General features: G+C 39.5%; 1 protein-coding gene across 12 annotated transcripts in view; it reads left to right on the forward strand.

Annotated features, from left to right (window-relative positions):
* ESRRG (estrogen related receptor gamma) overlaps window positions 1-24427 on the forward strand; it is a 486133-nt gene that overhangs the window by 236439 nt on the left and 225267 nt on the right. The window contains exon 1 of one of the 12 annotated variants that reach the window (XM_073338897.1): window positions 4875-4896. The exons of the other annotated variants lie outside the window; for them this stretch is intronic. Coding sequence (XP_073194998.1) covers window positions 4880-4896 — 17 coding nt within the window. The 5' untranslated portion in view covers window positions 4875-4879. Of the gene's footprint in view, window positions 1-4874; window positions 4897-24427 lie in introns of those variants that run through there. 12 annotated transcript variants of the gene reach the window in all.

Consider the following 24427-nt stretch of genomic DNA (forward strand, 5'->3'; position numbering starts at 1 on the left):
GTGCCAGTGAGGTTATCTTAGCTTCTTAACCCTTTAGAGTGAAAGGGTTTTGCCTCTGGCCAGGAGGGATTTTATAGTTCTGTATACAGAAAGGTGGTTACCCTTCCCTTTATATTTGTGACAAGACCCTTAACAGAATAGATACTTAACAAAGGCTGAATTTCAGCTCTGAATGGGATAGATGTTTAATGAATGCTCTCATCGTCTTGAGAGATGGCAGCCAGTACAGAAGGTGAGATGAAAGTTGAAGTTTTGTGGGAAGGATACTTCATTTTAACTAAACTTTGTTTTTGCTCCCCTTTTCCCCCTTTGTTTTAAAGCAAAGATATACACGAATACTCAGACATTCCTGTTCTGCATTAGAATAGCCATCAAAGTCAGCCTAGACCATTTGGATCATGTCACTCGTCTTAAAGTGTATAGCTGTTTTTAAAGAAAGAACATGTCATGTTCTGAACAGGGATCTTTAATGCATGAAACTTGTTTAAAGCATTAATAAATCAAGTCCTTGCTGTTACAACCTATATCTGATTTTCATTCATGACATTCTGTTTCTTTGTGCATGAGAACTGGAAAAAAATATATGTCAAGCCCCAAAACTATTGGGAAGATTTAAAAAATGAAATATAATAAAATAAAAAGCATAGGAAATAATGTTCTGTATCTGCTAGGATGTTTAATAATGGTGCTATTTTTGAACAGCTATTGCCATAGGAGGTTGTGAGCTGCATAGGGCTATTTTCATTATTTATGGTCTATTGAATAGGCTGTTTTTCACACATTTCTCCCCCACTCCCCCAAAAAGGGGCATAATTAGGACCAAATAAAGAGTATTTGGGCCTTATTCTCCTCTCATTTACACTATTTTTATTCAAACATTGCTCCATTGGTTTCAGTGGAGTTACTTGTGATATCAGAAAACATCAGTCTTTTGTGTTTCTTGGGCTTCATGCCTCATTTTTGACCTTGCTTGCCTAAAACGAATGCAAAAAAAATGTAAACTGAAAAAAAACCCCACATTTGAATTAATCCAGAGTTGTTTGGGATTGCGGAGTATATCAAAGTAGTATGCCTCTGAAGTTACAAAAGTCTCTTGTAAGAAGACAGCATACGTCTGAATTTGGGAAAATTTTGGTAAATTCTGCAATATAGTCCATAATCTTTAATCATTGTAACTACTGGTGTGCCAAACGTCGGTATTTGGATCCAGGTTTGGGTTAGATTTGGGGCCAGCGTTCATGGACCTGATTCTCCATTGCTTTGAACTATGCTCTTACTCTTTCCTCCACTACAAAGATTCACATGCCTCTTATTAGGACATTACATTAAAAGTAGGTAAACTGTCCTTTTTCTCATTTTAAAAGATTCCTTTAGTGGTGACGAAAGATCCCAAACTGATAATCTTGGGAGTTGAAGTCCCATATGGAACAGATATGCTGCATGTAGAATCAGTGCAAGCTTTCTGACCCCACCTGCCGTGGTGCCTCCACCCTGAATTGGAGATACAACTCCAAAGGTGTTCAGAGAGTTCCGTCTCTGTGCCCACACAATCCTTGGCTGAGCATGTCAACAAAGGCACCAGTTGGAATGGTGTGGTTTTTTTTTTTTTTTTAAGTGTGTGTGTGTGAGCTCCAGTCCACTAGGGGCTGCAGAGAGACCAAAAGTGCATTTTACATAGGCTGCTGCAATTTGAACAGCAATCTGATGGTAATGACTTTGAATTACATCTAGAATGAACTTGATTTGAGCCAGTGACCTTGAGCTGAAAGAGTCCGTAGGCCATTATCAAAGACCTGAGCCCCTTTTTGTAGTTTTAAATGATTTTGTTTATGTAGATTGGTTTAGTTTTATTTGTTTTTTAATCTGGGTACAGCATAATAGAGGTGACAATCCGTATATTATAAGAACAGATAAGCCCATGACGTTTTCCTGTACCATTCTGTTTGCTTTAGAAAGCTGAGTTTTAGGCACTGCCTGTTGTGTGGTCCTACTTGCTAAGCTGCTCAAAAACCTCAAATTTCCAACAACTCAACTCTTTGTAGCAAACCTGAGCATGCAGCATAACACACAAAGTGTTGTGATTTGTTGCCATGCTGACAGTGTCAACTTAACTACAGCTGACAAACAGTTTTTAAATAGAACATTTCAATTCATTATAGTATTCTCCATCTGTTCCCCCCCACTCCACACACAAGCAAAACATTTGAAAAATGTTACCACAATGGTTTGGTTTACACATCCAGACACTAACATAAAAAATTTGCTAAAGACTGTATTTTAGGACTCCAGTTAAATAATGATAGTCTTCAGTGTAAAAAAAGGAAACTCTCTTAATTAACTAAAAAAAATCTAATGGATCTGCTTACTTGTGTATAGTCAGTGATTTTCCCAATCATTTTTGGAGGGGAGGGAGTATGTATTTTTATCTCTTTATATATTTTCTCTAGTTTCCATTTTCATCTATTTTGGTAGCATTTTACCTGCTTCTTTCCAAAATGGCTGCAATCACTGTTCCTAGTGTAGTGTCACTGACAGGAAGGGAACATTCATTATCTAGTGGTTAAATCAGACTACTGGGAGTCAAGTTTACTGGGAGTTGTACCTGGCTCTGCCACTGACTCATTGTGTGACCTTGAACGAGTCGCACAACCTTTTTGTACGTCAGTTTACCCATATGTAGAACAACATTGACCTACCTCAAGCAGATGTTGTGAGGCTTCATTAAGTGTCTGTAAAGTTCTTTGAAATACTGAGGTGAAAAATACTGTAGAAGTACAAAGTATTTATTTATTTATTTTATTTATTGTGTCTGACTGCACTACTTCCCACAAACCTGCCACTAAAGCGGTTGTATGGATTGGTTGCTGAGTGAACTATGAATCCATCAATTCATCCATCATTCTTTCTCTTGTAGATTGAACCCAGCTGGTTAGCATTGCCCATTAGTGACTTTTAATAAATCAAATCATATTTGCTGTTTTAATTGTATCTTAAAGGGTAATATGGGCTGTGCTTTTAAATTAAAAATACGGTGTGACAACATGTACCTTAGAAGTCCTACTACTCCAGTGTTACTTACAGTGTTAAATCGTTGGTTTAAAGCTAGATTTAAAAGTGTAAGGAAACTTCATAATTCTACTACGTAGTACTTCCCAATTCTGGCAGAAGGTTTCCTCAGCACTTCTTTTCCAAGCTTTGGGCATGAATGTTTGTACAATCTGCTCAGAGCATCTTCTCAGAAGGCACATTTTGAAAATAAAATCAGCTCAAAAACGGCAATCCACAGTGAAAACACCTAAGAACTGTTGTTTAGTGACAGACACAGTGATGGCCATTTAAAAAAAGAGAAAGGTGCCAAAATAATGTAAAATCAGAGCTCATGAATTATTCAATGTTCATTTGAGTGAGATTTTTATTTTTATTGTTAAAAGATACTGGCCAAAAAAGCTTTCCCCCAAACTAATAACATAGGGAATAACAAACTGGAGTGCTTTATTTTTAATCTGGGGCCAAAAGTAATAAAACTATCTTATAAATCTCATTAAAAAGGAGTAAAACATTGATAAAATAATCTCCTTTATATATGATTACCTTAGATATAGGAAAAGCAGGGATTTTGTAAGGAAACCGTTGCTCTGGGTGGAATCCTAACCCCATTGAAATAAATGAGAGTTTTGCCATTGATATCAGTGGGGCCAGGATCTCACCCTATGACCTATCTGCTTTTAGAAAATGGGGCAAGTCCTTGAGGCTTCATGGAGTTTACCTTCTTCCTGAATTCAGAAATGCATAGTTCATTTGTTTTGCAAGCAGGAAAATCAGCACAGAGGTGGCTAGTCAGTAATTTCAGACTCTTTAGAGGAGATCAAAGAAGAAGGCAATAGTGAGGAGGCGTATCCTTATATGAAAAGGAAAATACCTAAGTAACTGAGATAGTGTGGTGAGGAAATAATAGGAATAAAAAAGATTTATTAAAAGAACAAACTGAGTAATTATGGGAGATTTCAACTGCTGGGATCTGAACTGGGACACACTAAGTGGAGCAATAAACTGAGCAATACATTTGTGGACATGGTGACCTGAATCTGGGCCCTCATGCTACTTTTCAGCATTAAAAGGAGTGGGAAGTATAGACAGATTTGTAGCCTCTGGCTTTTTACCATTTTTTGGCCAATGTCCCTTCTAGATGGGAGGACTCTGACGTTGTAGACTTAAGAGGGGGATTTGCCTGCAATAATTGCAGAACCTGGAACCCACAAGGGGAAACTGCATGGATTTTTGGGTTTCCTCATGTCCAGACCCTGTCTCCACACATTTTCTGGGTCTTGACACACCCAAGGCATTGACTGGCGCTTACTCCTTTGTGTGGACATTATCAACGGAGTAAAAAGCAACATATGGAAACTGATTGAGACTGCTAGAGTACCAGGGTCCTCATGAACTTAATGGGGAACATGTCCCATAATGCGACTGTAACAGTGTCTTCATCTTTCCCTATGGCCTTGCAAAGCAGGCCTCCATTGCTGTAGATGCAGAGTCGCTATGCAAAGAAGTTGCTATGCAATTGAGGGGGACCATAATGAGCAGTTGCTTTTCTCCTTTGCACAGTCACTGCATTCCGTCCATTTGGTGCGCTCAACGCTTCTGTGTTTCTATGCCCCGTTGTGTATTTCCACATCTAGCTACTCTTTTTTTTTTTTTTTTTTTTTTTTTAATTTCCACTCACAAGACTTACAAGATACTACTGACAATGTGGCCTGGAGTGATTCAGGGAAAATGGTCCTTGTGAATTTTGAAGGAAGGCAGGAAGTATCTGATTAAATGGAAAGAAATCCAAAGAAAAGCCTCAGAGAAGAAATGGCAAGTGTTCAAAGAAAATATGCATCCAAGGACTGTGTGAGTAGCAGCTGGTAATAAGTTCAGCAAAAAATAAAATAGATAAAGCAGATGAAAAGTGCAAATTTGTCATCCAGAATATAAGAACAGGTAACAATGTGTACAGAATATAAGAGCCTAATCCAGTGAGGAGCTGAGTGTCTTCAACTCCCTTTGAAATCAGAGGGAATTTAGGGTGCTCAGTCTCTTGCAAGACTGGGTCCTAATGCATTGGGTAAAGAGGATTGTAAAGCTAAAATGAAGAGTTTAAGAAATTGTCAGAAAAGCAAAGGTAAAACTGAGAGAAACAGTAAATAAAGAGGTTATGATAAATACTAAGATGTAATAAGAAAGGTCAGCAAAGGAGACATTTGGTCTGTAAGAGAAACTTTTCCAAGGAATAAAGTGGATAGACTCTACAAGGTAATTTGAGCTAGTGTCAAACACAAAACCAAGGGGACACGAGCTGTAGCTAAGGAAAGGGCCAGGCGCTCTAGGAATTTAGGCAGCATTTCTTTAGAGAGAACAGTTAATAATGTATGTGGATTGAACTACTAAGGGCAGTAATTGGAGCAATAGAATTATGAAGGAAAATATTTTAGGGTATATGTGCTAATGTTCTTCATTGCCTCCTTCTCTCTTAACATTTCATATTAGTTCACCTTAGGGAACAGCACATTACTACTATCTTCAGAGTTTGTTTTATCATCTTCCAAAGTGAACCACCTCCTCTCTCCCCACTCTCTGCTTTAAAAAAAAAATCTGAAGTATTTTTTTCCTCTTATGGAAAATTTTCTCTGTCTCTGTCTCTCTCAACCTGAATTGTTGTCTGAAGTGACTTCCTTCCAAGATCCCACCATTTGATAAAAGGAATAAAATACAGAAAGATAAGTTCTTAAAATCACTCTGGGCTTTCTTTAATGATAATCATTAGCCCTGTTCTGAACTCTATTGACAAAATCAATCTTGGAATATTCTTAAAAGCAGAGCCAGTGTTCTTTTAAAGAGAGAACTACTTACTTAGAAGTTCTAATGAAACTGACCTAATTCTTCAGTTATACACTAACATTTTTTAAACAAACAGTAAAATAAAGATAGTTTGGAAATGATGCATATTGATTCCAGTAAATGAACAGGTTAGAACCTTGACTGCAAAGTTAATTTCTCAGTAGCTGCCTAAAATGTTCTTTTTCTTTGCTGAAGAACACCAGATATTGTTTGCATGCATCTTGATAACCAACATGGAGATTATATATTAATATATACAGGCGAAGACAGAGACAGAGAGAAAATACTTAACAGTCAAAGAATGAGGGAATCATGCCATTACTCATAAGTGGCACAGCCGTGAATGAGTTACTCAGTCATCTTCTAGCAAGTGCAATGTCCTTTGCTATTTTTTTTAAGGAATTTAGCTGCACTTATTAGCACCACTAGAATTAAGGATCTGGCACTACTGCTAAGGATCTGTAAGTGTTTCCATCATAAATCAAGCAGTTTAAAATCTTAACTATGAATCTTAATGTCAGAGGTCTAGGCGAAGAACACCTTTTCAAAAAAATACTTGAAACAACTGGCTTTAAGTTTCAAGGCCGTATTAAAGAAAGGTTTACTTGATGTAGACAGAGTATTTTGGGCCCTCCAAGGCTTACAGGCTCAGAGCCAAGACTAGCAGTGTTCAAAATTGACTTGTCAGATTTGTTTTGGTTCACTCTTCCTGTGAATGGGATTTTGGTAAATTTTGCTTTCTGGCTTGTGTATAAGAGCTGAGCTGAGGAAGCAAATTGAACAGACAGGGTAATGTGGATACTTGTGTCCAAATCAGGTGCATGCAACACCCTGCAGTCATTATCAAAATGAGCACCCTGGGTTTATCGTGGGTGGTTCAGTAGACAGGCTTCCATCTATTTATTTTTTTCCTTGTCATAAGGACATAATTACAACACTTTGCGATGGTGCCTCATTAAACTGTTGTGAATATGCCCTTTCATGAAATGAGATTTGTAAGTACATGAGGACATAGTGTCAGTTGGTTATGGCGCATTGACGTGATGTGATGAGGTCATGATGCAATACTGTTGTGTTGCAAAGCTGTGTAGCAAGGCAACGTCATGGCATTGCAATGCTCAGAATAAATTTTCCTGTATGGTCAACTTGCAAGATGTGGAACGGAAACTGTGAAACAGACTAAGTGGGATTTGGACCATGTCATTGCCCTTGTTTCAGAATGACTGATGGCATTTCTAGGATCAGGACCATACTATTGGCTTTTGTTTTGTTTTGTTTTGTTTTTTTATTTTTTAATACTATTTTTAGATTTGATTCTGTTTTGAGCCTGTCAACACCTTGACACAGAGATCCTTAAAAACAGCTTTGTTTTTTTCAAATAACATATCTTAAGCTCAGAATTCCTTATATGGGCCATAGTCCTCTGCGGTATTTATACGAAAAGTAAAACTGCCTAGTTGCATCCCGGGCTGGAATACGAGCAATGAGGAATTTTACTGTGAATTGGAGTTTTTTAGATCTTTGCTATTCATGTACATGTTATTGTGTTAGGGACAGATTCTGAACAGGTATGATGGGATAACATGGTTTTGGTAATTAAATATTCATGGTAAATAGGCCCAATGGTCTGTGATGGGATATTAGATGGGGTGGGATCCGAGTTACCCAGGAAAGAATTTTCTGTAGTATCTGGCTGATGAATCTTGCCCATATGCTCAGGGTTTAGCTGATGGCCATATTTGGGGTCGGGAAGGAATATTCCTCCAGAGCAGATTGGAAGAGGCCCTGGAGGTTTTTCACCTTCCTCTATAGCATGTCCTGTCTGTCTATCACTTGCTGGAGGATTCTCTGCTCCTTGAAGTCTTTAGCCTACGATTTGAGGACTTCAATAGCACAGATATAGGTGTGAGGTTTTTTGCAGGAGTGGTGAGTGAAATTCTGTGGCCTGCGTTGTGCAGGAGGTCAGACTAGATGATCATAATGGTCCCTTCTGACCTAAATTTCTATGAATCTATGAATAGCCCTACATTGCCGCACAAAGCGGGAGGAGGATTGAGATCCTACTACCCCTGTACTGTTCCCTGTGCACTTTACTAGAGAGCACCAGCACTGCGCTAGGACTATATGGCTAGTGGATCTAGCCTTCCCAAAGGGAGCAAGGAATGGCGGGGCTGAGTCAGTCAGAACTGCTCCTGGGGTTCCCTCTGCAATGTGTCTCCCTCCACATACCCCTCAGTGCAGACCTTAATTAGCACTTAATGTTCATATCCACAGTATAACAATTGATGCTGTGAAAAAAGCATGTTAGATTAATACATAAAACACTGCTAACTTGTAAGAGCTCCCTTGACATAATACTGGGCCTGAAGAACTTTCAAATTCTGTAATATGTCTGCAGCTTGTTTCTTTCCTTTTCATATTTTTATTTTTTGGTCATCCTAAAACATCTTTCTTGCAAATATATTACAAAATGCCACAACACTGGTTATAATCTGGGGGTCCAGTCCTGAAGTCCTTACTCAGACAAAACTCCCGTGGGAGTTTGCTTGAGTAAGGAGTGCAGGCCTTGGCCCTATAGGTGAAGTGTAAAGGCTACAATGAGTCATAGTGGTGAAATATTTTGATATGGAAGGGCAAGGATAAATAAGTCTGCAAAGTGTTGTTGGATGAACTTCTTCAAAAGATTTGGAGGTTTGTTTTTTAAATAGGGGTACCAAAGAGTTCAGATGCTAATCTGAACCTTTTGAGGTTCCTTATCCCTCTTTCTCTGCAGTTTCTTTAATAGTCTGCTGGCTTCCCACTTCCTCCCAGAGAATAGCTATATCCCCAGTATTCCTACACTCCCTGCTTCGCTGCAGTCTCTTGTCTTAACTTCAGCAGAAGGCAGCCTTCCCTTCAATGTCTTCCTCCCACCAAACTCTAACCAGGTTCCAGCATTGAATAGGTTTGAATATGAACAAGAGGCTGGTAGGCAGCTCTCCAACACCACTTTCTACAAGCCATTATCCTCTGATCCCACTGAGGGTTACCAAAAGAAACTACAGCATTTGCTCAAGAAACTCCCTGAAAAATCACAAGAACAAATCCGCACAGACACGCCCCTGGAACCTCGACCAGGGGTATTCTATCTGCTACCCAAGATCCATATAAACTTGGAAATCCTGGACGCCCCCTCATCTCAGGCATTGGCACCCTGACAGCAGGATTGTCTGGCTATGTAGACTCCCTCCTCAGGCCCTACGCTACCAGCACTCCCAGCTATCTTCGAGACACCACTAACTTCCTGAGGAAACTACAATCCATCGGTGATCTTCCTGAAAATCATCCTAGCCACTATGGATGTAGAAGCCCTCTACACCAACGTTCCACACAAAGATGGACTACAAGCCGTCAGGAACAGTATCCCCGATAATGTCACGGCAAACCTGGTGGCTGAACTTTGTGACTTTGTCCTCACCCATAACTATTTCATATTTGGGGACAATGTCCCTTCAAATCAGCGGCATTGCTACGGGTACCTGCATGGCCCCACGGTATGCCCCGCATGTACCTGCATGGCCCCACGGTATGCCAACATTGTTATGGCTGACTTTTGAACAACGCTTCTTCAGCTCTCATCCCCTAATGCCCCTACTCTATTTGCGCTACATTGATGACATCTTCATCATCTGCACCCATGGAAAAGAAGCCCTTGAGGAATTCCACCATGATTTCAACAATTCCCCCCCCTCCCCAGCTCTCCTGCTGGTAATAGCTCACCTTACCTGATCACTCTCATTGCAGTGTGTATGGTAACACCCATTGTTTCATGTTCTCTGTGTATATAAATCTCCCCACTGTATTTTCCACTGAATGCATCCGATGAAGTGAGCTGTCGTGCACGAAAGCTTATGCTCAAATAAATTTGTTAGTCTCTAAGGTGCTACAAGTCCTCCTTTTCTTCATCCCTCTCTGCAACTCTTCTCAGGCTCTTGTTATTCAACAACCCTCCCACCACCATATCTGCAATAGACACTTTACTGAAAACCACCCACTTTCCCAACAGGGCCATTCAAATTCCCTGTCTCATTAGAGCTCCCAAACACCTGGCCACTCGGTCTGTGTTTGTAACGTTATAAGTCTCACCAGATTTGGCAGCTTCTCTCAGCACCTCTATATTCAAAATGTCATGTGCTCTGGAGTATGTGCATATTCTTTCCTGAAAGGCACTAGGGTATTTTGTGCTTTTAAGTCCATGTGGCCCCCATGGACCTTTCCCAGAAATCACAGAGAGGCTGTTGGGCTCCTGCAACTTTAAAAATGAAGATTGCAGGGGTCTTGTCAGGGAGTACATTAGGGATTTGCCTGAATTCTGGGCTGGCTTTTATTTTGGTGTAACTAGTTAGCTGCTCCTTCGTGCAAAGGCCAAGCTGCGAAGAGAATGACCAAGTGGTGCAGGGAAACCGGTTGTCCTAGGGAAGGTTAAGTTCTGTTTTCCATCAGAGCCTTTGATGATGCTACTAAATTAAGTGAAACTATTTCAAAAAGATAATTTGTGGGAGTCATTTATGCAAAGCAGCAAAGCTAGTTGAAAAAAGAAACATTTTTAAAATTTCAAAATAAATGAAATCTTCAAATCAAATCATTTCCCCCAAACTTCGGAAACCAGTGGAATAGGAATACAAGGTAACTGATATTCAGCGCAGGCTACTATTAGCATTTGATGACTGCTTTGTAATTCATACTCTTAGTTATGTAACACAGTGTGATGAATTGTAAGTGACAGAAAGTGATGGTGCAACTAAGATTAAACTGTTACATCCACCTGATCCCTACACCACCGCCCACAGCTTACTTTAGTTCTATGGGGTATCAGTCCAGGGAGCAGCTTTTTGACTTAAAATGAAAACAGCAGGGGAGTTGAGAGTGCAGGGTTTTGGCAGTGAGATATGGGATCGAATTCGTCAATAGTAAAAGCAGGTTGAACTCCATTGGGACAGATTTTGATCTCTCTTACAGTGGTGTAAATCTTGCTGTAAGTCCATTGTCCTGAATTTACTCTACTGGACTTACACACATGTAATTGAGATCAAAATCTGGCATGTTGATTCAGTGGGTGTACGCTCTTACTCCAGCAGACAGTGTGGCCCACGGAGCCATTCACCTCTTCCTTTGAAATTCAGCACAGGTTGGTAATGAGGGAAAATCATTGCCAACTGAGGGCTGTCTAGATGGATGATTGTGTGAAGTGGTCCAGTTTGTGGCAGCCTCAGAAGAGAGGCCAAGGACTACAAGGTCATGAACATTAGACTGCCTTCTCACCCCAGAAGATGAGACCTACAGGCTAGGATTGGGGCATGTTGGCAGTGGAAGGAAGCTGCTACCTGTATATTGTTTTTAACATATCTGTAAAAGGGGGTGAGAAGTGAGATGAGAAAATTAGCAGATGACCCACACTATTAGGTTAGTTGTGTCTCCAGAAGACTGTGAGGAGTTTTAGAGAGATGTATCCAAGCTAGGTAAATGGCAACACTATGACAGATGAAATTCATTGTTGATAAATGCAAAGTAATGCACATTGGAAGGAAAAAATCGCACAGTTCATCTGCCTGATTGGACTCTAAATTAACTGCATCAACTCAGGAAAGGGACCAGCCATCACTATTGACAGCTCAATGAAGACCTCCATTCAGTGTAGAGCTGCAGTTAGAAAAGCAACTGAAATTTAAGAATACATAAGGAACGGGATGAAGAATAATATGGAAAATATTATAATGCTATTATGTAAATCAGTGCAATAGCCTCATCAGTACTGGCCACACCATCTCAAGAAAGATATTACAGGTTTACAAAAGGTTCAGAGATGGGCAGAAGTATGACGAGGGGTATGGAAAAGCTTGCATATACAGAGAAACCGAAAAGAAAAGGATTGCTTACTTTAGCAAGGAGATGACTAAAAGGGAACATAATAAGAATATACTAAATAATGAATGTTAGAAAGTAGTTTGGGAATTTCTTTGCTCTCTGTATCATGATACAAGAACACAGGGAAATTTAGTGAAACATGGCAAATGTAAAAGTGGCAGAAATGCTTTTTTACATGATGCATAATTAGGCAGTGGAACGCATTGTCACAGAATCTTGTTGAGCCCAAGAACTTAGCAAGATTCAAAAGAGGGACAGGGAAGCTATATGGATGAGAATATCCAGAGTAGTTAAAGGGATACAAACTTCATGCTAATTATTAGGAGGATACTTTCCTCGGGGGTAGATAATCCTTGCTGCACACTGCAAGGTTTCTTGCACCTTCCTGTGAAAACTGATTCAGGTCACACTCAAAGATGGGATACTGAACAACGAACAATCAGATCAAGGGTCTGATTCAGTATGGCCATTCCTATGTGCCTGCTAGTTGGCTAATATTCAGTTGCTATTGTTGTCCAGCATGGGCTCACATGGATGTTACATTGTATAAGGTCTTTGGGGCAGGGTCCTTCTCTTTGTTGTGTGTTTGTACAGTGCCTAGCACAGTGGGGTCCTCCTGATCCATGACTAGGACTCCTACATGCTACTACAATACAAATAATAAATAATAGTAATGTAAACATACAACCTTGGAAAATTATGAAACCAGCAAAGTGAAATGTCAATACTAGGTTGAGTTAAGTGTGAATTTTCTATTTCCCACAGTTGTCACGCTTCTCCCTCTCTCTATACTGGAAACAGTTTGTGAAAGGAGAGAAAAGAATACTGAATAAAACATTTCACCTCTGGGATCCAGAGTTCAAGTCCACCTTGAGGGCCTAAATAAAATGATATTTGTCATTTTAGCCTAATTCCCAATGGATGGGACCCCCCATCACATGCATCATGTGGCCTAATTTACCGTTTCTGCTCAGGAGAGATCTAGGTCTGGAAACTGAACTGCCTCTTGAGACTGTCAGTGTTATACTCACCCATTGATGCATGTGTAACTCTTAATAACACTAATGTGAGCGTGCATCATAGAGGGGAGAATATACTCCACACAGTATTTGTCCCTGTGTTGTTTCTCCCACTTACTGCTTCCTTTAGCCTCTGCAGCAGCACTACAGAGCTATAAATAATTATCATTTTTCCCTCTCTCTTGCTATCTATATATATCAGATCTGAAAATTCTCTAAAGGAGGTGACCACCCCCTGCTGTTGAAAATTCTTCAAGGGGACTCAGAGTGCCAACGAACAGTCCCAAAATAAGGCGCTGTAAATCTAGGCAATCCTAGGAGGTTAATAAAGTTCACTGATGCTTAAATTAGATCAGTGTAATTCACTGCATCTCTAGTGGAAATTAAATTAGCGTTTAAAACTAAAGAGCAGGCTAGCCAGGTTCAGGAGCACATTTGGGATGCAAAAGGCATTAGGTCTATTGCTGACTTTTCTATTGCTTTGGTGCCTTGAGCTCCTCAGATGAAAAGTGCTTTATAAATGCAAGGAATTACTATTTCTATTTATTGTTACGTATGTTGCTATGATTTATTTCCTATTCCCACTTACTCATCCTGTCCTTTATGGCTTCTCAGAAAAAGAAAAAAAAAGAGAGATCAGGGATAATGTCTTAGTTTCTTTATTTTCCATTATTATTGCTACAGCAAATTAATTATATTTCCTTGGAGTACCTCCAGACTTTAACCAGCAAGCCCCACCCAGTATCTCCCAAGTTCCCCCTGATGATGGCAAGTTTGCAGTGTTTCCTAGACTTAAAATATGGGGGGAAATACAATGTTCTTCTATAGGTCACTGGGACGAACGCATCTAAAGTAAATATGGACTTTTCTTATTTTTATAGGATACTGTGTCAAGTTGGTGATTTGCGTTCTGGAAATGGATGCACAACGTGACTAAAGGCCTGTTCCTCCTTAATGTATATAATGAAAGCTTGCCTCAAATATTAACAATGGGACTGATTCTGTACTCCTCCATCAGTCAAAACTTATTAACATCAATCTTAGGTCCTTATCATTGTAGTATCTTAGCACCTGTGAGAGTTTTGCTTGATTAAACACTGCAGAATTTAGCCCCATGTTTTCATACAGCAGTCCCTTTTTATGGCATGAGGGTTTAGTTTTGGAACTCTGAAAGGCTGGCTGTATTGCAGTAGGCAATTGTGTGCAGTTAAATATTTTAACGTGGTTAGAAAATCTATGTGCGGATCTGAAATAAGGTACAGGGGGAAATTATGTAACTACTGTGCATCTCTTGTTCAGATTTAGAATTTAAAAGTATAAAGGAAGTATGATAACAATACTAACAGACATCTTTTTACATTTTCTGAGCATTTTTTCATTCCCTAATTGGAACTTTGGTGTTGTGGATCTGAACTTTCTGGAAGGCACCTATTTTAAAAAACAGAACACTCCAATTTCCAAATGCTGACAGATATTTATTCCTGATATAAAATACCATGCCACTGGATTGAAGTGTAAAGTAGGAGATGGAACTATTGCATAGAGCCAAATACTGTACTGTCACCGCCTGCATGCTTTCTGGGAAACTGTTGTACAGCTGTGTAGTTTGAAAGTAAAATCTCATGAAAGTAAAATCAACATAAAAGACAAGTTTGGACTATTTTAATTCATATTTATGAATTTGAAAAACCTCCACCATGATCTTATCTGGAGCTGTGGTAACAGTTGACAACAAATGTGCCCTTGAGAATGCTGCCTTACTGCAACAGAATAGAATCATGAAAAATCCCCTCTTACTTCCACCCTCTTGTTTTGTTTTAGTTATTACTATTAACTTGGATGCCACAGTAGATTTCTGCTGACCTGGAACTCTGGCTTTGTAGCAGCTACTGTGCAATGGGTCCACCATTGTGCCCATAGTGACCAGGAGAAGACACTTAATCCTCCTGGATTTTTGTGTTCTGAGCTGCTGGAAATTCTACATGATTAAATATGTTTTTCTGAAGTTTATTATACCGGTGCTGTTAAGGCTGTACTAATTTATTTATTTAGATTTCTAAAATAAAAAACTGACCCTTTCCTTTGTGCTCTAGGTATTTGCACTCTAACATATCAATAACTTTTATAAATAAACAAATTATAAGCTCTCCTTGCCCCTTTCGAGAATCAGGATTCACAAATGCTACACCCTTCCCCTTCCAATTTCTGCCCCCTCCCAATCTCAAAAGTCTGAGGGTATGTCTATACTGCAGTAAAACACCTGTAGCTGGCCTGTGCCAGTTGACTCTGCCTTGCAGGGCTTGGGCTTGGGTATTCCATTCCTCTGTAAATTACGTATCTGATTAAGTAAACTGACCTGGTGTTAATCAGAAGGGTAGAATTTACTTCTATTTTCCATGTTTACAGTATTTCAGAAATCAAAGCCAGTGGCTGATCAGTATGGCCACCTTTGTTACATAGTCCCAGCATCTACGTTATTTAAACGACTTGTATCTCGTTGTTTAAACAGGCCTTTTCATAAGAGTAGATAGAACACCATTGGTGATTACATTAAGATTAGCATATCAGGGTGGCATTTTAGGCAGCGGTCTCAGGTCTTTCTTTGCCTGCTTGATACCCTTACTTTAATAAACAAATCACTGATGTCTTTGAAATTATAGCCAGCTCCTGTGCCTTTGTTGTTGTTGTTTTTAAATTGTATATATGCTGAGGTTCAGACTAGTGGGTTGAGTCAGTGCAGGTTGTTAATTAGGCTCTCCCTGGTTTAGAGTTAATGAAAGCTACCAGGTAGGCAGAGGTGGAACAACATAGATATGAAGCAAGAGAGAAGGGGTTTACTGGAAGGGAGAAGGATAATGAAAGGAGGAACTAGATAGAAAAAAGAGGGGTGCAAGGAAGCATTAGTGAGCAAAAGGGAGCCAACCACATGAGAAGAGGAGGACAAGAGGGGAAGCCACATAAGAACAGGGAGAAAGGGGGGAGCTACGAAGGAGGGAAAGGGTGAGGAGATAGGGAGTTGTGAGTGAAAGGGAAGGCCACACAGGAAGAATGGGAGCCATTAGGAAGGAAAAGGGGGTGGGATGGGAAGGGGGGGGTAAACAGAGAAAGAGAGAGAGAGACTCATCAAGAAAGGAGATGGAAGGCACACGGTTATGCAGTCATATAGGAAAGAGAGGAGGAGGAGCAAAGAGAAAGGAACCATCAAAAGAAAATGGAAAGGTGGGCCTTTTTTGTACAACTGCCAATTCCTACAGTTGTTTGAAGGCACAGTGGCCTCTGTGAAGACTAAGAAAAAAGCATGGCATAAATTATTGCTTTGTGTTTTCAGCATCTTCTAAACAAGTTTGGTTCGTTACAAAAGTAAAAGTAAAACTGAAGCCCCTGGTCTTTTAGGCAGTTGGAGAAGGTGAACCACCAGAAGGGGCTGGCCTGGGAAGGGCAATCTGTCCAGTTAGCATGTTGAAGGGGAAGGGTCCACTTCCACAATTTGAGCCTAAGCAAGGTCTGAGTTGGGGATGGAGATGAAGGTCATATCTCTTCTTGCCAGATGTATGTTGTTAAAACTGGATGATCCATCCCTAGTGGAAAAATGGCACTTTATTGTTAATGTGTCTTTCCACATATTTTTATCTAATCTAGGGCCCTTTCAAAATTGAGGTATAAACATGGAAATAATCTCTCTCTTATAGTGTATACAAGATTAAATAACCATAGCTGTGTATTAGAAGAATTTCCTCAGAACAGTGGCCTGTATTTTTAGTTATCTGCAAAAGTACTGTGCATACCTGTAGCAGTATAAATATACAATACTGCTACTAGTATACACACACATTTATAGGAGTATCCATATGCCCATGTATGCAGTCTCATATCAAGCTGTAAAAATATGGCTTGTAATATTAATATTATATCCCTCATTATCAGGAAATATTAAATGTTGTAGAGCATCTAATATTTGTGTTTGTATGACTACAGATTTGAGTATCTTTGATAAGCACTTCAGAAAATAAATCTAGGGAAAGAAAATATTTTTTTTAAAACGCGACAAGAATCAATATTGATAGCTGATACTGACAATAAATAGTGCCACCCAAAAGTACAAACATTCAGTTTACTCTGTATAGTTTAAGCCATACTATAACTATACTCTGTATAGTTTAAGCCATAGTTCAATAGATATTCAAGTAGTAGCTCTGAAAGTCCATTCAAAGAATCACCCCCTTGATAAAAATGCTCTTTCTTAAATTAATTGTTGTCCTTTAAGTAAAGTGTGTGTGTGTATGGGGTGGGAGTGGCGGGGAGCTGTGAGCTAGAGAAATCTAGAGAAAAACTTTAATTTAACCAGGTTAGGAACATCTTTGCCACATAAAATTCTGGTGCATGGAGCCTGTATTTAACAGTGTTTCCCATTTACCGATACTTTGATAATTGATCCTCAGAGGAGCACATGAAGACGGAGCTCAGGATGGCATCTAAATAGAGTAAGAGGAATACCTGCCAGTATTTAAAATCTATAAAAAAGGGTGTTTGGAAGTTATATAGCCAAGGAAGCAACTTCTGCGGTCCATTGGATTAGTAGAGATTTCTTGGGGGATAGGAGGCGATTGCAAATATGGCAGATACCTCCCTTTTAAGATGAGCTATTCTAAACCATGTTGGCTGGCTTGTGGGGGGAAAAAAGCAACCTCCACGTACAAGAACAGTATATGTGAAATCAGCCTGGCAGGTTTTGGATCTGAACACAATCTCACTCGCTCTCATGTTGTTTGGCACTCGAACAGGAGTGACACGCTTTGGTTCCTTTATCAAATAACTCAGTGTATCTATTTTTGTAAGCCGTGTCATTGGCTGAAAAATGCAGGCCCCTCTACAATTATGGGGCATGACCAGGAGGAGCACACAGCAGCCGGTCTTCACTTGGATTCCTACCAGTTAATTGAAATTCAACTCCATCCAGTTGAGATGGGAAGTGATATGAAGATGTGGAAAAACCTGAGTTGAATTGATTTCCCCCCTCCTCTTTTTCTGTACCAAAAAAGAAAGAGAAGAAAAGACAATTGTTCTTTTGTTTATCGAGGGACTTTGATACAAGAGCTCAGGGATAAACTGCAAAGGAGCTAGTGCTCAGGTATAGAACTTTTTTTCTTTTGTTTTTTATTGCTACCAGAAAAAAATTGCTGCATCCGTTCTACACATTGACATATGTCTATAGCCCTGCTTGTTCAGTTTCACTGGGGGGTTTATACATAAACTATATAAGAATATTACAAAGTGCTCCCGGTATATACAGCCCACCATTCCCAGTTTGCTGCTGTTTTTATTTGCCTCTAAGAATTTTCGAAGAGGTAAAGGCTAATCCTACTTGACTTTTTTTTTTCCCCTCAGCAAGTGAAAGGTCAGTGTTCCTCCATCTTCAAGGGTTTTCCTTCTCAGGGCCAAGAGGACAATGCATTGGTAGCATCAAGGCCATAAAACTGCTTCAGGCTTCCCTTCCCCAGGAAACCATTGTTCCATTAGCACAGGTATCCATCTCGCAGACCCACATGTCTGGATTACACTTGCTTCAAAAGAAAATGTTTTTTTTCCCTTTTGCAATTGCAAGACTACAGCTGTGCATTGGTTCCAATTTTTAGGAATTGGTCATCTGTTCTAGACTTCATCAAGATGTATCAACTCAGGCAGATGTATCAAAAGTCAGAACAGAGCTAAAACTGATGTTCTATATAATTCTGTTTATATTCACAGATATATTTCTAAAGCGCAATACAGGTAGTTGTTCTGCTCAAGATGTTTTGTGCATGCTGGCAACCTACAGTGTGCCCCATCTAAGGGTGTGTTGAACGCGATATGTCGTGTATCTTTGTTCATATTTTTGTAAAGAAGGAAAATTTGATGAGGAGGCTTGGGAAATTGCTGTGAATTCATTTATAGGGTATGTCTCCACAGCAGCTGGGAAGTGTAATTCTCAAGTCACATAGATCTAAAGTTCACTCTGTTTGAGCTAGTGTGCTAAAAACAGCAGTGTGGCCACGGTGATATGGGCAACCCTCCTTGCTTGGTTAGCCTGAGCTGCCACACTGCTATTTTTAGGCATGACCTTGAGAAGAGCTAGCATGTGTATGTCCACCAGAGCTGGGAATTATACTTCCCAGCTGCTGTGTACATGTACCCTACAATTTTCTTCAATAACTGCTGCCTTAGGGTTTGCTCCTAAGAGGTGCAGAGCACCCACTGCTTCCAGTGAAACTGCTAGAAGTTGAGGGCTTTCATCCCTAGATGAATCAGGTCCTTGGCTAACACGGGTTGAATTATTATAGAGGTTCCCCTTATGTGGGCTCATTCTAGAGTGAATGATTTTCCAGCATAATAAGCTGGTAAGTCTTTGAGGCTTGGAAGTTACTTTAGTGTAGTTCACCTGCCTGAACAAGTCCATTGAAACACCCTTGTGCACTAACCTGTAAAAGTATGACTTCGATAGCATTGAAAAATATTCATAAAATAGCACCAGCAATAAATAAATATGCCTTAGGCTTTGGGCCATGATTTGAAAAAAAAAATCTTCAGGAAAAGGCCAGAAGCACAATATTAACTGGGTTTGGTTTAGTATTTGGACAAAGAAATCATTGCTCTGAGCTGAGCACAGAGATAAGCGCCTTGACTTGCAATAGATTAAGAGACCTGCCTTGGTTAGAACAAACCATGTTTGAGACTCTCCCGGAGTGCCGCCACGTTTAGATTTAAGATTAACTGCGGCAGAATGGTGGAGCGGCTGTTTGTTTTATGAAACAATCACTAATGACATTAAACAGACCGAGCCCCTTCCAACATGATTGTTCATTTGCGATAAACTGAGAGAAGCCCACAAGAGATTGGAAAAGAAAACTCATAAGTGCTTCATTTTGAGGCTCTTAGCATGTCCTATTGGAAGTGACAATTAGTGGACGAGAATAGGAAGCTAACTCCAAACACATTTAGATTTTTTTATTTGGCAAATAATTTGTAAATATTTGCACGGTTCTATCGTTACACCAAGGAACTGTGGAGTAATAATATAATGACTAGGTTTTCTGTGCCATTTTTATTCTGAGCCCCTTCCCCCCCGCTCCTGTCTGTCTGCAGTGCACACTAAGCATTAATAGTATTAAAAAGTGTTATCTATTAGTTCAGTTAGACATCAGACATTTACTTTTCAATGTATTTGAAGACTGACTTGATTTGGGTCCAATCATTTAAAAATAAGAGAGCAGAGCTGTGTACAGAGCTGTGTACAGATATCTGTAGCTCTGAAGTCTTAATTGCAAATTCAGATAAGGATTAGAAGGGGCTGTATCTCTGTAGACCAAAGGTATTTGCTAATACCTGAGATATAAAAGTAGTTAAATTCAATATTTACTAATTTAGGATTTCCACTTTGGATTTTGATTGCGCTTTAGTCTTTTTTGGTTGAAACCCCCACATTATTAAGCAGTGATGGGGAAAAATAAAATCTTGTGTGAGCCTCATTTTCACATTTTATTTCAAATAATTTAATACGGACCTTCTGAAAGCTAAGGCAATGTGTTGTTGTTTTTTAAATCAAAAACTGTTGAAGGCCTGGTTTTAGCATTAAGCTTAAGATGGTTTGTTTTGAAACACAGGCTTTTTCACAGCAGTTTTACACTTCATTGTGTACTATGAAAGACATACTAAGTAGAGGTTGTCAGGATCCCATCTGAAGTAGACTACTGCTGTGGAATGGAGCCATTTATGATGCCATTCAAGCAGGACTAATCTAGACTAGATATCTTATAAGTAACCAGCAACAAAAATACTAAATCATTCCGTTTTCTGCCAAAGCAGACAAAATTGGTGTTTAGAAGAAGGGGAAATCTTTATAATAAAGACTTACAATCTGAATTAATAAATAAGTTGGAATAATGTGTTTTTAAAAGTGAAAAAGACAACCTTTCTGTAAGTATCAAAGAAGCTGTTTCATGCACACTAAGGTTTTGTGTGGTCCTTTCGGCTCTCATTTGAGATGGTGGAGATTTTGTTGGGTTTTGTTTGTTTTGGTTTTTGCATGGTATGTTTTACTCCGTTGTAAATCTTCTGTCATAAGGTCTTGTCTTAAGCAACACCATGTTTAAACGTGCTATAATCAGCCTCTGCACCCAGTACATTGCACAGTTTTGTCAAACAGTTTACAACATGGTCCATCCCTGCCTATTCTGGGAAGGGTTACTGAGTTAGCACCCTGCTAGCATAGACTAAGTTTAACTTGCACTTTTTAACTTTCAGATACGGTTTTGGCTAATATGGGACCTGATCTTTCACTATCATTTATGTGAGTTGTCCAGCTCGGGACACTGGTGGGACAACTCAGATGAGTAAGGGTTTTCAGATTGATCCCATGGATTCCGTTTATGGATACATAAGACCTTAGTATTCTAATGTTCCTGTAAAAAAACATTTTTGGGTATAGGCATGTGGTTTCAAAGGCAGGAATATTTATAACGTTCCAGGTTACAGCATATTTTTGTGTTTGTTGTAGATTGTACCAGACTACAGAAGGCTCAGGCACCAGGAGCTCATAATATCTATTAGAATTATCATTATACATCTTTGACATGTATAACTAGAAAAGTGGTAGGAGAATACTTTTGACTCTAAGGATGTCTTGCTTCTGCCTTTGAAAACTTACAGTTGCTTTTAGGATTCATGAAGTCTGAACTACACTTACAAGTACAGTGCTGCAAGTCTTATTGCTACAGAGCTCAGCTAGTACTGACCACCTGACTTAAGTAATACTGTATCTTTGCGTTGCAAAGGTCTATCCTCTTTCACTCTGTCTTTTCCCTTCTGACGGAGGCATCCTTATTGAGGCTATGTCTACACTACGTTTTCAGTTGGTATACCTTATGTCACTCATGGGTGTGAATAAGCCATCCTCCTGCTGACATAGCTACCACTGCTCGAGTGGGCTGGAGTCATTAAGTCAACAGGAGAGCTCTCTCCCATTGGCTTAGACCACCTGCACTAATTGCTGTAAGTTCCGTAGTGTAGCCGTAGCGTAATCAATCTGAGAACTTAAAAGCAGAAAATATTATGATCACCCCAACTGCAGGCTGCATAAGTACTCATAGATCTGATGTCCACCCAGCTCAGGACTCAGAGACACTTTGCCGAGTTTACCTTTGCTTCCATCATTTATCCATATGTTCAAGACTAGTTATGTTATTGCTCCTTTAATTAAAGCACCTCAAAAAAGAAGAGAAAAGTTGGTAGCAGAAAATGTTGAAGGGTAAGTCCCATGAAGACAATAAAATTAGAGACTAATATATTTCCTGAAATATAATCAATGAGTAATGCCTTTGTATTTGGCAATATCAGTTTGTTTTTAAGAACTGAAATCCCTTCCATACCACATCCTTCTAATGCAAAGGACTAAAAATTACCATTTAGAGAATTTCCCATGACTTTTGGGTGGCTTTTTAAAGTTGCTAATGTGTGATTGTATTTTAAGCTGTTGTGAGTAGCTATAGTTGAGATGGGTTTTACACATTTCCTAGGTATTTTGGTGACTGCTACTGGCAGGCCCAAAGGAATAAAAATGACCTTGCTGGGATTGTTGCTTGGGAAAGGCTCCCTTTGACTTCGTTAGTTTTTGGATCAGGCCCTTACGCTGGTATGACTCTATTGAAGTCAACTCTTTCGAAGTCCAAATTTACACTGGTGTGACGGGGAACAGAATTGACCAATATTTACAAAATATTTGTAGAGTCAAATAACAGGAACTAGAGAATTCTAATACCTGCATCAATGTGGCCTCTGGATCGCTTTGCATCCAGTACTCTCTAACCTGAGTGAGTGAAAGGAAAATAATGTTGAAGCAGACAGTGATTGAGATGGAAGAAGACAGTCAGTCTGTATGTCGAAGTGGTGGACAACACCTTGGGGGAAATGCAGGGATAGGGGTCAAGTGGCAGAGATGAGTCATCTCATGTGTCCTTCAAAAATATTTTGAATCTACATTTTTATGTATCCAGCAGTTTTTTGATAAAATTACTTTCTTAGCGTACTTATGACTTAAGGGGAAAGAGTAATACTAAAACCAGCATAGTTTCTGACCTGTGTAAGGCTCCAAGCAACAACTGCAAGACAGCCAAATGACATACAGTATAATAATAGCGATAGCCGTCATCACAGAGCTGCTGAAGGCCAGGCAGGGGAAATTTATGACGCATGGACAAGTGGTAGAAACTTCACTTTTTATGTGGTATTTTTTTCTTTTTGTTTTATCCATGGGTTTAACACCAATATAGAGCTGCTAACCCTGTAATAAAGGAGCAGTGAGTTTGAATTGCCCAACATATCTCTTTAAAATACAGCCTTCCATAGGCTAGCTGTTCACCTTTAATCTCTTTTTTTTAATTTTCCTATTTTTCCGTGTTGCTAATTATCCAACATATTTCCTTCGAAAGAAAGCTTTTCTTTACACTTGTTGGCCTGCACTGAGTATTTTTCAGTTTTTCTGTGTGTTGGCCTGACAGATGAGACCTTAAAAACAGAGGCTCTCTCTACTCCACTCACTTTTCATAAGAGTAGGAATTTGTCTTTGTCTCCCTAGCCAGAATTCTTTTCATGTACTGGTTATCCGATATGCCTTCCACCAGAGGTGGCTCTATTTCAGTGTAATAATACTATTGAGAGTAACTGGAAAAATGACTGTTCCTGTCTCAGCAGGATGATCCCTCCTTCTGGTGACTTGTGTTTTACAAAGTAGCTTCTAATGGTCTCTTACTACTGCTTAAGAGAACCACATCAAAGCCAACCTCCTGCATGCCCCAAAATCAAATTAAAAAACACATAAGGCCTGATCCAAAGCCCACTGAATTCCATGAAGGAACTCCCTCCTCACTTCAGAGAACTTCGGATCAGGCCATAGAGAGGGTTATATGCAGGGACTGCCATTGATTCAACGCATTCAATATTAAAAATGGTTGTCCAGTGTTGGTATGGTCTTTTCCAGACCATGGTATGGGAGTGAATGAAACTACTGGAACAAAATATATCAAGCTGTTGAATGATTTCATGCTGGTTAAGGCCAGCATTTTCAGATGTTTTTATTAGTTTTGTGTATCTTAATATTGGGGTGTTGAGTTGTGTGTGACTTTCAGAGTTCCACAGCAAACATTTACATCAATTTTCAACTCTTTCATTTGCCTCAAATAAGATGCAGAATGGTTTTATCTAATATCATTGGGAGCTGTGTGTGCTTTGTACCTCTGAAAACCAGGCACAAGGGTTCTGAAGTTGGGAAGTCAAAAATTGAGGTGCAAAAATTAATGAAAACTTTGCAGATTTTGCTGCATGTGTAGAACCAGCATGGATTTGTGCTTGGCTTTTCACTCACAGTATATGCTAGGTCTGGAGCATCAAACCATATTAGTATTTGTTACGTTTAGGTAATGGTCATCCTGAATTCCTGGTTTCTAAATAGAAGAGCTTTACTGGTTTTAGAGAGATACGTTGCCCTTTTTTTCTTTTAAACATGTACAAAGCCTAAGAAAAAACAATCCATTAGTTGGTGTTCGGTACATTTTAAATCTGTCTTGCCAAAATTTCAATCTCCGGAGCTGAGA

The sequence above is a fragment of the Lepidochelys kempii genome, chromosome 3, assembly GCF_965140265.1.
Source record: "Lepidochelys kempii isolate rLepKem1 chromosome 3, rLepKem1.hap2, whole genome shotgun sequence".
Classification (NCBI taxonomy): domain Eukaryota; kingdom Metazoa; phylum Chordata; order Testudines; family Cheloniidae; genus Lepidochelys; species Lepidochelys kempii.